This window comes from Neolamprologus multifasciatus, chromosome 6 (genome assembly GCF_963576455.1).
Source record: "Neolamprologus multifasciatus chromosome 6, fNeoMul1.2, whole genome shotgun sequence".
NCBI lineage: Eukaryota > Metazoa > Chordata > Actinopteri > Cichliformes > Cichlidae > Neolamprologus > Neolamprologus multifasciatus.
The window spans coordinates 35,838,033-35,856,294 of record NC_140444.1 but is presented as its reverse complement, the minus strand read 5'-3'; the positions used below and the strand labels follow the sequence as shown (position 1 = coordinate 35,856,294).

General features: G+C 39.6%; 1 protein-coding gene across 1 annotated transcript in view; it reads right to left on the bottom strand.

Moving 5' to 3' along the window:
• Window positions 1–18,262, bottom strand: part of gpr179 (G protein-coupled receptor 179) — a 32,695-nt gene that overhangs the window by 7,107 nt on the left and 7,326 nt on the right. Inside the window, exons 3-9 of the mRNA XM_085164318.1 lie at window positions 13,633–13,729; window positions 12,712–12,932; window positions 11,180–11,248; window positions 3,002–3,111; window positions 1,220–1,458; window positions 252–390; window positions 3–105 (exon numbers count right to left, since the gene is read on the bottom strand). Coding sequence (XP_085020444.1) covers window positions 3–105; window positions 252–390; window positions 1,220–1,458; window positions 3,002–3,111; window positions 11,180–11,248; window positions 12,712–12,932; window positions 13,633–13,729 — 978 coding nt within the window. The remainder of the gene's footprint in view (window positions 1–2; window positions 106–251; window positions 391–1,219; window positions 1,459–3,001; window positions 3,112–11,179; window positions 11,249–12,711; window positions 12,933–13,632; window positions 13,730–18,262) is intronic.

Here is an 18,262-nt window from a genome sequence, read left to right as displayed (position 1 = left end):
ACCTTGGGAACAAAGAGCAGGGCGAGTGTCACAGTGATGGTGACATGGGTGTGTGTGAAGGAGAGCAGAAGCATCCAATCAGGATGAAGAGATGGAAAGGTAAATCTGTGGGAAGCAGAAAATATAGAATCATCCCACGTGTGTTGGCTTTCTATTTTGTATGGTACACAGACATATTGTTAAGCATGCGATGGGCTTTACTGCCTTTCTTTTCAGACACATTGACCTTAGTGGTCTTGGTTACTGTTTACCGGAACAGGTGGAACAGAGAGGAGAGAAGCAGCTCATTGTGGATGGCGATGCCCATGTAACGAGGTTCATGGAAAGCTGAGGGTACTGGCCTTACAGCAGTCCACAGTGAACTCCCCCAGCACAGGAACAGAAGCTCAGCTGTAGCAGAAGACTTTATAATCACTTGGATGTTCAGGAATACACAGTACAAATGTTGAAACTGGTTTTACTTCACTCTAACAGTAGTTTTGTGGTGCTTTATGTTGTGCGCTAAAGCTCTTAATACTGGTGACCACTTAAACACCTTTCTTGAATGCAATTCAAAGAAGTCTCATTTAAGCTTATTCAACAGTGAATTTATTTTTTAAGATATATTCTGGTTTCTTATAATTTAATGGCCAGCTATTTACTGATGTATATTTTTTTATTTTTACCTAGAACTTAAGTTGTCAAGATAATCCCAGTGAATTGCTGATAAAGTGATCCTGTGTGCCCCACTGGATTTTATTGTACCAACGCTGTCTTCTACTTTGTTGTCTAATTTATTGCTTTAAGGAATAAGTATAAAAATGGACTTGTAATGAACTATAATAATAAAGGTGTAAACTTGCCCATAGGTGTGAATGTGAGTTTGAATGCTTGTCTGTCACTATGTGTTAGCCCTGTGATAGACTGGTGACCTGTCCAGGGTGTACCCCGCCTCTCGCCCTATGACAGCTGGGTTAGGCGCCAGCCTGATTATGATGATGACACATCTAAAGTAGTATTTACTGAATTCTTAGACCTAAAATGAATCAGATTATCTTTATTATGTTCTTATGCATAAAGACTTAGAGGTGAAAGAGGTTTTACTTTCTTTTTACCATAACTGTGCGTAGATATAGACATAGGTACACTTTGAGATTTAATAGAATCACTGTAACAGCTACTGTATGTTTAATGATGCTGTTGATACTCTTAACAGGTTCTTTACATGTAGTTTACTTACCTACTGCCATCATGTAGTCCCAACGGTCAATGTAACACATGTTGAAGCCCTGTCCATCAGGTGTGTTGATTGTGATGAAGACTGGAATGTTTCTGTCACGATTCTGCATAACACCCACCGTCCATGCACACAGGAACCAGCTGACTGTCATCAGCATCACTCCCAGAATTCTCAGTAAATGGAGGCTGGACATGTAGGGCATTCTCTGGGCTGTGCGTGACAGGAACACCTTCAGTACTCTGGTCCAAAACAAGAGCAGTATTGGCCCTTAATGTGGAGTATTTGAGTACTAAAGACAAACTGGTGCAACTTGTAGTAAACAGTAAAGTCAGTGACTGAGTGTTGAATTGGATGTCACTTCAATATGAAGTTTCTTGAGAGATGTCTTTGCCTGGAGAGACTTTTGATATCAGTGGAATTAGGCTCAAAATAAGTAATGTAAGACGAATTTTTGCTCTCCACGATAATTGCAGATTTATACAAGCTGGGGAGATCTCTTGGAGCTATTTCTAAACAACTGCAGATTTCAAGATCATCAGTTCAAACAACTGTAGATAAGTACAAGTCATCCAGATGTGTCACCACTTTGCAAAGGTCTGGCAGAAGACCCGAAGGGTGACAGAAGAGATTGGTTAGGAAGTTTAGGAACAACCCAGGAATCACTGATTATCACAAGTTATTCAATGTTACCTTAAATAAACAGGCAGATGGTGAAAACTTGGACATAATTGGGTGTTCCAATTGGTTTTGGGATGGATTAAGAAAGTAAGCTAACACATGAACTTCCCAAAGCTCTTTAAGCGTCAACCCCATTGAAAATTTAGGGACTATGCTTAAAACCCAGGTTTGTGACAGAACACCAACCAATTTAAATTAACTCTATCAATTTTGCCAAGAAGGGTGTTCAAATCTCCAGCCAAAGTTATTCCAGGAACTTGTTGATGGCTATCAAAAGATCCAGGATCAAGGTGCAACTTGAAACCTGCCAAGTGACGTTTAACCAAATATTAGTGTGATTGTATGTATGCATTTAGTTTATATGTAGACCTTCGACCTTTGTGGATTTGAGAAAATCCACAATAAATCACTCAATGTTTATTTGAAAGGACAGAATTCAGAAACAAAGTCTTCCCATTTATAGTACACTCTGGGTGTACAAGTTAGCAAACTTTAGCTGATAAGTATATGCATATAAATTCAAGAGGAACATACTCTTTCCCCCCCATAAAATTACACAGTCTTAAAGGCAAGTAGTTTAACTTAGTTTTGAAATGAATCATTTTATAGCAAAACAAAACAGACATCTATTGTCCTCCCAGTACTCCAAAAACTCAATACTTTTCCATTTTAAATAATAAATAAAAATACTATGTTATGTGGAAACCGTCGTATACAAGTCGCTCTTTGACCACAAATACTGTCTGTATCAAAACATATAAAATATATGACAAATATGATCAATTTCATATTATTTGATATGAGATTTATATTTGTAGATAATCACTGAACCCAAATGTTATTTAATTATAAATGAATGCAGTTGTGGACTTATAAATAGGCCTAATTTCCTTCCAGCATACTCAGAAAAGATCATACAAAATATCTTTCAGTAAAATAAACTAAATATTTTACAGTAAAGTTCGTGTATTTTTCATGAAATTGAGCATTTATTCAAAGCCATTAACCACTGTGCTTTGATGTTTAAGGAGAAGGTATTAAACAGAAGCACTTAATTTTAACTACATTAAATGTTAGTATCGACTACTATCAGTGCTAACCTACCTGTACATCTTAAGTGTGACTGTGCCGTAGACAATGGAGAAACCGAGCATTCGCACCCAGCGGAGCAGGATGCACCTGAAGGTGCTTGGCCTGAAGTACATGATAAAGACCTGCAGAGACAGAGAAAGAAATGCTTAGTAAAAGAAAAACTACAGCTATACACGACCAACCAACAGTTTCTATTGGTGTATCGATAGTTGGCCCAACCAGTTATTAGGTTTAGGGGGCGATCACTTTTTCACCATGTAGGTTTTGGATTTCTTTCCCCTTAATAATAAACGCCTTCATTTAGAAACTGCATTTTGTGTTTACTTGTCTTATTTTTGTCTAATATGCAATTTTGTTTGATAATCTAACAGATTTAAGTGTGACAAACTTATCAAAAAATAGGAGGTAAACACACCACTGTATGTACATTACCAGTCAAAAGTTTGGACACACCTTCTCATTTAATGTTTTTTCTTTATTTTTTTAATACTTTCTACATTGTAGATACAAACTGAAGACATTGGACATATGAAGCAAGATATATGGAATTATGTAGCAAAGAAAAAAATTGATAAATAACTCTAAATATCTCTTATATTTAAGATTCGTGAAAGTAGCCACCCTTTGCTTTGCTGACAGCGCTGCAAATCCTTGGCCTTCTCTCCGTGAGCTTCATGATGTCGTCACCTGAACAGGTTTTTACTTCACATGTGGGCCTTGTCAGGGTTCATTTGTGACATTTCATGCCTTCTTAAAGGAGTTGGGACCATCAGTTGTGTTGTGCAAAAGTCAGGTTGGTACACAGCTGACAGCCCTATTTGACAACTGTTAGAATTCATATTATGGAAAGAACCAGTCAGCTAATTAAAGAGAAACAACAGTCTACGATTACTTTAAGAACTGAAGGTCAGTCAGTCCACAAAATTGCTAAAACTTTGAGTTCCCCAAACATGCTTCCAGACTGTGTAAGGGCTATTTGACCAACAAGGAGAGTGATGGAGTGCTGCCCCAGATGGCCTGGCCTCCACAGTCACCTGACCTAAACCCATTCGAGATAGTTTGGGATGAGATGGACTTCAGAGTGAAGGCAAAAGGGCCAACAGGTGCTCAGCATCTCTGGGAACTCCTTCAAGACTGTTGGAAAACCATTTCAGGACCGACCTCATGAAGCTCATTGATGGAACGCCAAGAGTGTGCAAAGCAGTAATCAAAGCAAAGGGTGGCTATTTTGATCTAATCAAATCTAAAACTTCACACTGTTTATTACATAATTCCATATGTGTTCATTCATAGTTTTGAAGTCTTCTATGATGTAAATAATCATGAAAATAAAGAAAAACCCTTCAATGACAATGTGTGTCCAAAGGTTTGACTGGTAGTGTATACATACACACAACACAACTGTTTTTACTGATGCCTCTGCTGAGCGTATAAGCGCACATCACGCCTGACTGTAATCCAGGAATTAAAACTCACTTTGCTGTGATGGTAACACGAGCAAAACAGTGTCAGCCACTCCGGATAAGAGCATAATCTATATCTTGTGATAATGTAAACGCAAACATACATCACTGTGTTATAACTGCTTATACAGAATAAACTGTTTAGAGTGACAACTATGGAACGCCAGGACTGCCATAATGAATTAATTAAATACACCATTAAATAATTAATTAAATGTGTCAATAATTAATTAAAATGGGAAATAATTAATTAAATAAATAGTTATGACACATGTAATTAATTAATTATTGACACATTTAATTAATTATTTATGTATTTCACATTTTAATTAATTATTGACACATTTAATTAATTATTGACACATTTAATTAATTATTTCTTGACACATTTAATTAATTATTTATGTATTTCACATTTTAATTAATTATTGACACATTTAATTAATTATTTAATGATATATTTATTTATTTCATTTTGGCAGTCCTGGCGCCTGGCTCTCATCATGAAATAATTTTATCTGTCAACCTCACCCATCAAACGCAGGGGGCGGGGTTAACGCTGCCCATGCAGCTTCTCTAACATTTGATTGGTTGCCGTGCAAAGTAAGTCAAAACAGGTCGATCCTAGATAATCGATTGCTTGTGTAGACTTGGGGCAGCCAGGTATCCCAGAATGCATTTCAAATCACAGGCAGCAATGTTGGTGGTGTAGTTTTAAAATACCCCGTTTTTCTGTCACCAACTACACTTTTAACTGTGTTTTAGCTGCGAATGTCGCGCTGTAATCTTCACATGGGTCAGGTTGTCAACATAGAACATGTTTGCAAAGGTGCTCAGATGTTTTCAGAGATTTCAGTAGCTCTGCTAACAGTCAGCATGCAGAGTGCACCGAGGGGGTTACGTTAACCGGTTTGTTTACATATTCCACTCTCCGTGTTCCATGTGTTGCATTCGCAGATTCTCATTTTCACCGAACGATCGTCTCTTTCCACCTGGTCTTGTGTCTCTGTGCTTCTGTAACATAAAGGACGAGCTGACATTTTTCTCACGAAACCAGCGATCAGCTCAACAGGCCCTCAGTTTACCTGCATGCATCCTCCTCCTCACCTGTCAGCTGTTTAACACCTGCTGCTAATTCAAGAAACACGCCCACGTTACCTGGTGATAGTCACAGTTTAACTGGGCAGCCGGTGCTAGATATTACGCAACCTCAGCACATTTTTCTGGACAAGATAAGTAAATATAGTTTTTCCCGAGCGCAGAGCTGCTGGAGCTTGTTTCCCAACAGAGCACGAACCCACTTCATCAGCGGCTGATGTCCAATCACCGGCACACAGCTTTGAAACCTGAGCTGAGTTTTAGCTCTCAGTGTTAAACGCTGGACTTAATTCACTCAGGTTTTGTCTGTCGGGTCACGTTTACTTCGCTGTTTTATTTACAACTGAGCAAATCGGTTTGGCTGAGGTTAAAGTTACGTTTCATAACTGCACAGTTTTACAGACGTTTAATGGTTCACTGTGTTAGACTGAACCATTCGCTTTTCTTTATCTGGTGTGTTTTGGATTTAACAGTAAATTTTGAGATTAAACTGACTTTTAAAATGTTTTTATACAAAGAGGAAAGAGAAGGCGCATTTCCACCGAGAGGAGCAGAGTTTCCAACTACATGTTCATAATGCAGACTGCAACCTGGACAGAAATATTATATCATCTGTTTTTTAATAGGTTTTCTAAGCACCAGCGATCTGTTAGAAATTTTAGAGTTTACTTAACTAAAAATAAATGAGGTTAACATATAATTTGTGTGATTTTTCTCTCTCTCTCTCTCTTTTTATTCATTTTTTTGCTTTTTCGGTCATGTTATGTTTAACTGTCAAAGGTTTGTTACAAACTATGAAACACATGGTGCAGACTTCTGGATGTTAGAAGAAAACTAATACTGCTAATAAGGCAGGAAGGTGTCCTTTAAAACTAAACATGTTAGTAGGACTTTACATCATAGTTTATGAAATAGCACGTGTATTTCAGTAATAGCCTACTGATTTCAGTGTAGTAGTGAACAGTCACACAGCTCACGTGGGTGTTATCTGTGATACTCCTTAACTATAATTTATCCAGGTTAACTTCAGTTAACTCTGAGCGGCTGGATCGACGGAGGTCAGACAACAATTTTACATGTATGATCTTAAAACAGGACACAGCCATTATCCGTCCTGGCCTCATATCAAATGTGAACGCAGACTGAGTCTATGTTTGACGATTGCTTTATATCTAATCTTCCTCTCAAACATTTAAACAGTCTGCAGCTGAGGGAACACAAACTCAAATTGTCGGAACAGGGTTGCTCGTTTCTTGCGTTCATTTGGTAATTTATTAAATGTATAACTGTTATTCTAATCTGCTGCTGAGTCTCTTACGCTGATGAAAATGCAGAAAACACAGATCACGAACACCTGTTCAACCAATCGCTTTCATTCCACTTTGACAAACTGACGGTTCATCTACAGTGTTGCGTCAGACTGCTATATTTTTGTGTTCTTTATGCTGTAGATTTTCACGTCTCTGGAATAGTTGGCAGTATTAAGGATGCTTTTCTGTAAAATCATATTGATATGACCCGTGAATTATTCGTAGATGACAGTTAGATTAGTCAGCTGGGAAACTCTGTGTTACCTCAGAGAGCTGAAGATATCGTGGATATGCTGACCTCGCTCTGTGGTGTACAGGTCCGTTTACCCTCATGATTAATATTCACAATAAAAATATTAGCCGAACATCATGAAGTCTGTATGTGTGTCATAGTTTCGAACAACCTTTGTACAGTTAAAGCCAGCAGTTACTACATGAGGAAACACCAACGTTATCTCTTTTATGCGTTTATACGCAGGTCACGCTGATTACTGAACAAAAACCCAAAGATCAGCTGTTAATCGAATTTATTTGCTCTCTCTCCTCCTTAAACATGTTTTTAATGTTAGTTATAATTCAGAATTGGCGACTGAAACACGTAGGACACATAAGAACATCAGGAAATAAAACCCTGATAAATATAACCTCAGTAAAAGAAGTCCGTGTCAGCGGGGGTTATTACAGCTGTGTACCGGGGCCTGAGCCTTTTCGGTGGTAATAACAGCTCGATTGCTTGCGAGGCGAGCGGGTCTATCCACGCTTTGCCGTGAGACTGGGCAGACATCTCCGAAATCATCGAAGCACTTTTGCAAAGAGGCTGTATCTTGAGAAACCGACCAGACACATGAAGATTAAACCACTACATTCTCGGCTAAAAAAATATTAAAACTGTATTTGGTGACACACACAAACAGGGTTTTTCAAAGTTCAGTTCTGTTAGTTTCCACATGCTGGTTGTTGTGTTCTAAAAACAATGGCCACCAGGCCAAAGCAATGGTTTTGAGTCGATCAGCGTTAACCCCGCCCCCTGAGTTTGATGGGTGAGGTTGACAGATAAAATTATTTCATGATGAGAGCCAGGCGCCAGGACTGCCAAAATGAAATAAATAAATATATCATTAAATAATTAATTAAATGTGTCAATAATTAATTAAAATGTGAAATACATAAATAATTAATTAAATGTGTCAAGAAATAATTAATTAAATGTGTCAATAATTAATTAAATGTGTCAATAATTAATTAAAATGTGAAATACATAAATAATTAATTAAATGTGTCAATAATTAATTAATTACATGTGTCATAACTATTTATTTAATTAATTATTTCCCATTTTAATTAATTATTGACACATTTAATTAATTATTTAATGGTGTATTTAATTAATTCATTATGGCAGTCCTGGCGTTCCATAGACAACAACAGGAAAGCACGTTTAATCAGTATGAATGGCCAGCACACAAACACAGATTGGGGTCTCTGTTATAGATGGAGCTGCACAGCAGAAAGAAACAATGTGATTGGTCAACCCAAAGATATAGTGCAGTGAGTAAGCTGAGCAAAATAAAACAATCAATGACAGAATAAATGAATCAATCCAATAATCCAGTAACTCTAGTGATTATTTATTGGGAACCTGTGTTCTCCAGTGCAGATTTGCATCATGGGGCTCTAAACCAAGCTCTCCTCTGATCTGACATTGTCTTTATTAACTATATACTCAAAAAATGACAGTGATATCCAATAATAAAGCTCAAATCCTCCTCAATAAAACCAGTTCAGTTCATTAATATAAAAATAAAGCTGCTGTTCTTATAAAGCTGAACTAATGAGTGCAGAGGGACAACAGTTGTTGTTCTCTAAAAAGTAGTTACTAAGTACCCAAAAGGTACCTGCTACTACAGGTGCTACTACACCGAGACGCTCGTATTGATCTTTTTTTTGTTGACATTAGAAAATCCTGCTACATTAACGGGTCGTGGTGGATTTCAAAACCAGCTTGAGTATGTTGGTGGGATGGTCAACAACCTTCCTTCATGCAGGGGATTTATTTGTAGATGAAATGGCAACTTTACTTCAGTGACGCCCCAGTGAGATGACAGACCGAACTCTGACCTTTCATCTGGGGCTTTCAGAACTACAGTCAGCTATGTGGGCTGCAGGTCACCTTTGAATTAACAAAAAAAACCTCACACAACATGATCCCAAATATTTGCTCATTTCCAGTCTTGCTTCCACCTCTTACGTCACCACAGCAGGTTTTAGATCTTTAATTTCATAACTGAAATATATCCTGTATTCATGTTTGTACATTCTTGCCTTCCATGCTTTCATCTGCATCATCATTTTGTATAGTTCTACACAAAATGAACTGACACATGTATCTCTGCATTTCTTTTTCTTCTTTCAGCTGCTCCCTTTAATGGTTGCAACCGCAGATCATCTACCTCTACTATATTAAATCTACATTTACATTTACAAGTACTTATGCACGTAAATTGACATTTATGATATTTGCATTTATTACTGGCATTGTTATTATTATTTAGCTCTTAAATGGATACCAAATATACCTGCAGGCTGCTATCTGAATAAAGGTGAGATGGCTTGACTATATTTTAGTTTGCCCATCATTGATAGGTTTGAATCGAGTGGGAGGGGCTTCTGTATTTGCAGAATTCGCCCTTCTTATTGACATCACACAGAGCCAAGAGTCCTGAATCCTGAGCTTTTTGTTTGCATGGATTACTTGTAAGATGACTCTGTTTCATAGAAGCACCTACCACTGTAACAGCATATATAACATAATAGGTCCACTTAACTGTGTGTGCAAAACACTGCACTACACATCTTACTTTTGGACAGCAGATTCAATAAATCTTAAAAATGAATGCGTCCTATATATTATACTGTAAAAAAATAGCTTTGAAGATCATCACTTAAATATTCTTCAAATGTTAAAGTCAGCATTTTGTTTTGTTTCTTAAGCTGCCCTGCCTACAGCTTTAACAAGCTGAATATGGTACTCTATAAACTCTCTATAGGCTCATCTTGGTATCCAGTTTCTTTTTATTTTATCCTTTTTATTTTTTTAAAGAGTTTGCATGCTCTTCCTGTGTTTGTGTGGGCTCGCTTCCTCCCACAGTCCAAACACATGCAGTTAGTGGGGTTAGGATAGCTGGTGAATCTAAATTGCCCATAGGTATGAATGTAAGTGTGAATAGTTGTCTCTTTGTATTAGCTCTGTGACTTTCCAGAATTGCCATGGCCCCGGGAAGCAGCCAGCCAAAAGAAGCCGGTCACCCAGTCCAGAGCCAGCACCCGCGACTGCAAGCACCCTGGACCCCACACTTCAAGAATGCAGGGCAGCAATGCTACCCCACCATCTCACCACACCTCAGCTAAAGCTTGGCCTCTTCCAAATCAAAGGCCAAGAAAAATCCTGTTTCAGAATTAGGATTGTCTCATGATCATCCATCCATCCATCCATCCATCCATCCATCCATCCGTTGCGGGGACAGCAGCCTAAGCAGAGAAGCCCAGACCTCCCTCTTCCCGGCCTTCTCCTTCACCTTGTCCGGGGGAACCCCAAAGCAATCCCAGGCCAGCCAAGGGATATAATTTCTCCAGCATGTCATGAATCATCTCCTTGCCAGATGCTCGATCCACCTCAACTGGCCCCTTTCAATGTGGAGGAGCAGCTGCTCTACTCTGAGCCCCTCCCAGATGGCCGAACTATCCCTATTTCTGTTGGCGAGGCCAGCCACCCTCCAGAGAAAGCTCATTTCCGCCGCTCGTATCCGCACGTATCACATGATCATGTTTCTTTTTAAATCTACAATCTAATGCAACCACCAAATATAAGCACCTTATGAAGTGAATAATTGCTCTATTATACTCTCAAAATTCACGCCCAGAATCCATTAACATGTTCACACACTCGACATTAAACTAAATCATCTGTAATGCGGAGCACAGGACCAGCTCTGCGCACACTAAATCACTCTGTAGATCAAATTGACTGACACTTTCAGATAGATTAAAAGAACAAAATCACATCCGGGTTATGTTAACGCCTCTTTAATTGGTAAAATGAATCTAAAGATTGATTGATAATCTACGACCGGAGCTGAGGGAGGTTATGAAATGTGCCGACGATGAACACGCCCTCGCATTTCTCATACACGCCCTCAACCCATTCACCATCCCTACAAATCGTCCATTGTCACATAATCTAAGATATGGAGCTGTGTGGTGATCCGTGAAGAGCTCTAATCTGTGGGGCTCTCAGTCAGCTGGCTCGGTCAGAAACTCACCGGGAAGTAGAGGAGCAGGGAGCCGAACAAGATTGTCTCCAGCAGCAGCAGGCCAGAAGCCCGGATCCGCTGGGGGTGGAGGAGGAGAGGAACAGCTATTATGAGAAGCTGTTGCAAACAGCACTACAGAATATAACACACATTAATGTAATGTGGATTATGCTACTACTACTGCTACAACTGCGGTTGATTTTATGATTAGGATTAATTATTAGGGCTGGGTATCGTCACTGATTTCTAGAATCAATTCTATTCTGATTCACAAGGTCCTGAATCGATTCGATCCATGATTCAATTCGATTCAATTCAATTCGATTTGAATCTGGGAAATTTTGCCTCAGACAGTCAGAAATATTATAATTCAGATCAGTACATTTACATATTTTTATATCTATAAAAAGGAAGCTGACACTTGCGAGACTTTATCAAAGGTGTGAGCGTCACAGCAGATGCCTTTGTGTCAAAGTAGCTGAAGATAAAACACAGAAAACATGAAGGTGATTTTTCCTGGCCTGGGATTTTATAAAAATATTCTGCAGTACATCAAAAACGAAAGAAAATCATTAATCAACTTATGAACATTACCTCTGAAGTTACAGCGGTTTTATTACAGACACAGCTGAGCGTTTTGCATTTTGCATAATTTTAAAAAGTTTAAATTTGTTCAGTATTGAACGGCAGAAATTAGGTTTTCTTTTCGGAAGTAAGTAAAAGGAAAAAAAAAACATTGGCTGACAGCGCTGTAAACAACGGTAGACTTGTGCGTAACAAGCAAGCGAATAATGCAGAAAACAGATTTCGGGGATAGACGGGAAACTGTTCTTGAAGTACAGAGAGAGAGAGAGAAAGAGAGAGAGAGAGAGAGAGAGCTGTGCATGAAGTGTGATTTTATTGTGGTGGAAGCAAAACAGTAAACGTCAGAGTGAATTCATGACGATGTTTATGTGAAGTGTAGTTCTTCTTTTGCTGCTGGTTCGGTCAATATTGTTTGGAGAGAGATAAAACTAACAGCTTTAGAATCAGCGTAAAAAGGGCGTAAACACAAAGCGCGGATCCTCCGAAACATCAGAATCATCGAGCTGTCGGCTTTCAGCCCCGACCGTGTCCGTGCGGTCGGGTGAGAAAAGCGACATCTCGCCGATTCCGGTCCGCGCTTTGTGTTTACGTCTTTGTGCAGAAGCCATGTACCTGCTCTCATTTAATGTATTAAATGTTTGGTGGTTGTCAAAATTTTTTGACGTTTCACCTGAGATTCTGGAATTTTGGGCAAAATAAATTTATATAAAAAAATCGATTCAGGATTTTAATGAATCGATATCACGTTATCCAAGCCAGAATCGATTTTAATCGTTGAATCGATTATTAAAACCCACCCCTATTAATTATCAGACTAAAAGTTTCATACAATAAGATGATGAATAAAAACTGGATTGATTTTTTAACATAATGTATTTGGCTCAGCAGTCACCGTCAACCTTCCATCTAAACATGATCTATATGGTGGCCTTGCTAAGCCAAAAGATCTGACTTACCCGGTTGCGACGATGCCGGTAGGCCACCAGCATGCTGATGAAAATGAGGAGCATGAAGACCCCCTGGATGGCGAGCACACCAGACCTAAGAAGCCAGTCCTCCTGCACCCAGCATGGGGTACCGTCCTGGCAGCTCTTACAGCCCGGCCAGCAGGGGAGACAGATGGGCATGTTCGGGTAACACATACCATTGCTGTCACTCTCATTCACAGGGGCTCCATCTGCATCGCATACAGACACACACATCTATTCAACCTACACAAAGCCATGGCAAAACCTCATATACATGCAACCTCCTCAAGGAGCTTAAAACAGTATGTTAAAGGTCTAAATGATTAATCTTAATTTTGAAATAATCTTTTTTAGTTTTGAATTTTGACTTTGAAAGATCTGGTTTAATAATTAGCACAATTCCTGTTGTTGTAGATGCTCCAAAACCAATGGGTGCTGTCATGGTGGCTGCATCTATGATTTAAACGGTCTGACTACTAAGAAAACCAGCCTAAAGAGACCTGGTAGCCTGCTGCCTTTGCAGATGCTTGAAAAGAGTTGATTTGTTAGCAGCAGTGGATAGTTGATCGTCGCCTGGGCACAGTTTGCACTTTACCATCACTTTCTTGTTCTTTGATGCAAAACAAATAAAAGTAATGTCCATATCTTTGCTTCTCAAAAGCAGAAAAAAAGAAAAAGGACACATTTGATTTTTTTTTTTGTATAATACAAGTAAGTGACAGTGTGGTCAATCAACTATGACCCTCCGAAAAAAGAAAAACATATCTTTAGATTTGATTTTTGTAAATCCCCCTCCCCCCCAATCTGGACATAAAACAATAGACAGAGCTGCTAGGTCAAAGTTAAGGCAGCAACCTCCAGGGAGTTTCACAGTTAAACCAACAGATTACTTAATATCTGTTGACTTACCTGAGTCCTGAGGCGATACGTCAGGGCTGTAGTATCCTTCTTTACAGCGACAGCAGTACTGACCCAATCGAAAGCCCCGGCCTGGAACGGGAATACACTGCAAGAAACACGGAGTGTTTGTTTTTCCTTTCTTTTGTTGTTTATATATATATATATATATATATATATATATATATATATATATATATATGAATGAATTGTGGCACATATTTTATATATTATTGCTGAGCCATAATACGTGTTTTATAAAGAGAAACTAGACAAGGCGGTGGCATTAACATGCGTCTAATAATCTCGGGACATAAACATGAAAGTAGATCATGTTTAGATGGGAAAACAAAAAGAGCTGGGAGCCAAAAAACAAAGCTAGACTAGACTGCGTGTCTCAGGTTAAAATCATGTTGACCTGTGAGGATATGAAACAGCAGCACATTAAAAACAGGGTCACATTACTCTCTCTCACTCTATTTCCCTCTGATGCTAGCTTCAATTTAGCTTCAGCTGGGACAGAGAAACAAATGCACACACTCACACACACACAGACACACACACTCACACACAGACACACACACACACACGGATGCCGCGTGTTAATCTAAGTTAAAAGCTAAATGGATACATAATGCCTCAACTGAGAGCATTATCCTTTTCTAGAGAAATCCTGTTCAACAGCAAATAGTCACACACGCACACACGCACACACACACGCACACACACACGTACACACGTACTGTATATATAAACTCACAGCTCCCTTATCAGATGCTAATGGCACAGGTTGAACATTAATGTGATGTGGATTATACACAGCACATCTCAAGCAGATATTTGCAGTAAATCAGTAGATTCACTCTGTAACGTTTAAGCTGAAACTTACCAGCCACTTCTAAAGCTTTACAGCCTCTTGGCTTGCCCAGAGCCCCTGGGTTTCATCAGTGTTTATAGTAATAGCCTGACATTTGACCTAACATAATATAAAGTATTACTGCATACAGTGGCTCTGATTAACTGCTGGACTGTCCTAAAAAGTCCTCTGCTGTTCTTAAAGTTTACATCACAAGTTTGCTTCAATAACTGTATTTGTTGTAGCAAAATTCAACGTTTGTGTGAATAGTTAGCATCATCTGTGTTTTAGTGTGGTACTTAATGGCTGATAAAAGGAGGGTTATTCTAGCGTAAGAGCAAATCAAGTATAAATGACAAACTTTTGTTGTTTAACCTTTCAATCCTGTACTTAGGTCCTCTCTCCAGTAAAACCTTACATAAGTGCATATACACAGCCCAAGTCAAATTATACACAGTAAACAATCAGTTGTGTTTTAATGATAACTCTATGCACAAATCAATTTGAAATCATCATACTGGTATTGCAAATGTTTTATTTAAAGTCAAATTTTCACCTACAACTAATTCACGATAGCCTGTGTAGGGGAACCATGTGGAAAAGCAATTTAAAAAAGGAATGACTGCACATTTTCAGGGAATCTCTCAAAGAGCAAATTTACACCGTTGTACTGGAGCACACACATTAAAAGCACCACAGATAGTAACCAATGAAAAAGGAGAGACAGAAAGATGAGGACAGCTGAGGATAGTCAACACAGACAACCTCTGTCCACTGTTAGCCGTGTTTGGAGGAGAGGGCTTCCCACTCCAACTGACCATTATTTATTATGAGGTTTGATATGGTGATAGATTACAAGCCAATAACAGAGCAGATATTGGACAACCAGGACAGAAGAAATGGATGACCCAGTACGAGCCAGGTAATGCAGGACGCGACAAAGGGTGCCGTGTGGATTTGGGGATTTTTTTTAGAGTGCTCTGCTCTTGTGTTTCAGACCTCTGTGAGTGTAGTGCATAAAAGGGAAGTATGTCAGCGGGCTGGATTATTTCAATAATCCATCAGATCATCCTGCAGCCTGCCACCCTGAACAGCCATCTTTAAATAGATGGCTGAGATGAGAGGTAGAGGATGGGTCTGCAAAGACAGCCTGGCAGGGAAAAGAGAAACCAACGTTGGACGGGCGGGGTGCAGCAGGTAGAACAGTTTAAGAGGCCAAAATGAAGTAACGAGCACCACCACTCAGAGCTTAAACCTTTTGGAGATCACAAACGTTTTAGAGTGTGCATGCAAGATGTAACTAAAAAGAATATAAACAGACGTGTTTTCCATATTAGCTTTAGGTCGGGGCTCAGAGTGTGTTCTTTACATTAGAAACAGTAACTAGAAAAATAACCTCAGCAGAAAAACGTCAACATCTAAGAAGACAGCAGAGAAGCCCTATCTGTTGATGAAAAGCTACTCAGCAGATAAAAATGATCACTGCATCTAAGATCATAGTCTGCGCTCCAGTTTCAAAATGTTTCTATTCCATCGTAGCTTCAAGATACTACAGAACTACAGATCTCTCCAATCTGTAGTTGTCTGTTAGCCCATTATATTTTGTCTTTGGTCCCACTTAAAACTACATGGCCTAGACCTTAAATTCAGTAATGAGAAGTGGGGCATTGTTTTGTTTATGTAAGATGTACCCCAACTCACCTTTAGATGTCTTTGTTATTGAACATGTACTGGAACAATCATCAATACTGGAATAAGAGCTGAGAGCTTAAGATCACAACATTATTATGTGGAACTGCAACACTAGATCCTACTGTATATTGGAGAAGATACACAATAGTGTGTATATGTCTTGAGATATCCCTCATATATTTTGCAAGGAAAATAGGAAATTGGTACGAGTTACATTAACATGCAAATGTTAATCGAAAGAAGGTGGTATGGCCGCCTTTATTCCATATTTGTACATTAGATGTCAAGGAGATGTAAGTAGAAGTGACTCAAACGCCAGACCCCAAGTGAACGCCAGTGCATTTATTTACAATGACTCTTAAATACCAATTCAGAAAGGTCAAAATAGTAGGAACAGTACAGGCTCTTGAGGGTTTCCTCAAAATCCACACAGAATCCAATCTGCTGCCAAAGCCCACCTATCATGGTCCGTGGGAGCAGCTGTGGGAGTTGTCATCAGGATGGTGTACTGGCTACTCTCTTGGGCGGAGCTGCCTGCCTCACACCTGAGCCTTATTTCACTGTTAACCACAAGGGACTATTTAAACCAGCGCAACCGGCTACTCATGTTGTTTAGTCTCCGTACCATCCTGTTCTGGATTCAAGGCTCACTTCCTTCGTTGCCATTTCCCATTTCCTGTCCCTGCGTACTACCGTGGGTCCAATTGCGGTGTCTTAGAACAGCCTCTCCCATAAGCTGTTCCCACTTCCTCCGGCTACTGCATTACCCCTGTGTTTCCTCGTGTTTTTGCCCGACCCCCTCTGGAAATAAAGTATTGGATATAGTTCGCAACTAGTGTATTGAGTCTGTTTCTGGGTCCCGCTTCTGTGCGAATTTCAGTTCATGACTCCACCTTGCTTGATGGGAATTTATTTGTTTTGCGGTTTGCAGATAGGAAAACTTCTCCAATGCCAACTTTATGGCCAGCAGCTCCCGGTCACTAACACTGAAGACACATGGATGCATGGATGGATGCATCTTACCCAAATCTTGCTGCGAGAGAACAACTCCAGAATCTGAGATGTCCACTTCCACAATGAACTGTTCACTCAGATTGGGTTGTACAAGAACAACTGCTGTGGCTGAAGAGCTGCTTCAGCTTGTCGAATGTGGCTCGGGCTGCAGAACTGCACTGAAACATGTGCCTCGGAGAGGTGAGAGTAGTTAGGCTTGATCAGTCTACCACGGCCTTAACATTCACCAGGTCAGCCTTCATTTGCCCTCTCTCAACAGTGAAGCCCGAGAAAGACACAGTCAGCATGAGGCACATTTTTCTCCCTTTACACAGACGCATTGGATGACCAGACAGACATGTTTCTCATGCTCCTGCAGGGGCTTCGGGAAAATCAGTATATCATCAAGGTACACAAACACAAAATGATTAATGAAGTTCCTTAGGACATTATTAACCAGGACCTGAAACACAGCTGGAGCATTTGTCAAACCAGATACTCAAAGTGGCCTGGATGCATACTAAACACTATTTTCCATTTATGTCTTTTTCTCATTCTCACCAGATGAAAAGAGTTGCTGAGGCGGGGAGTGATAAGGTTTTTTTTTTCTTCTGTAATCTTGTTCATGCTGTGGAAATCTATGCAGAGGCGAAGTGTTTCATCCTTTTTCTTGATGAAGAAAAACCCAGCAAGGGGAGATGACGATGGAAGGATAATACCAGCAGCAAGACTCTGCGGTACATTTCTCCATGGCTTCTTGTTGGGGTTTAGACAGACTATATAAGTGGCTGGTTGGCAAAGGTGCTCTGGGTACGAGGTCTAAATTTTATCCCTCTCTGTAATTAATAAAAGCTTTGAGTGACTAAATTTGGGAATTGATGGTGATTTTACCCAGAACCATGAGCCGGAGTAGGAAGGAGTTATCAGAAAGATGTCAGAATCTACACCGTGCCAGACACAGCCTTTCGGACGCACCAGAAAAGTTGCTGCAAAGGCGCTTTTGTTACCGCAATACAGACAGACACCAGCCACAAAACATTTTCTTCGCGTCTGTGGATACAGCTGGGCCTGACCAAGCTGAATCTGGCTGCTTCCTCTAGG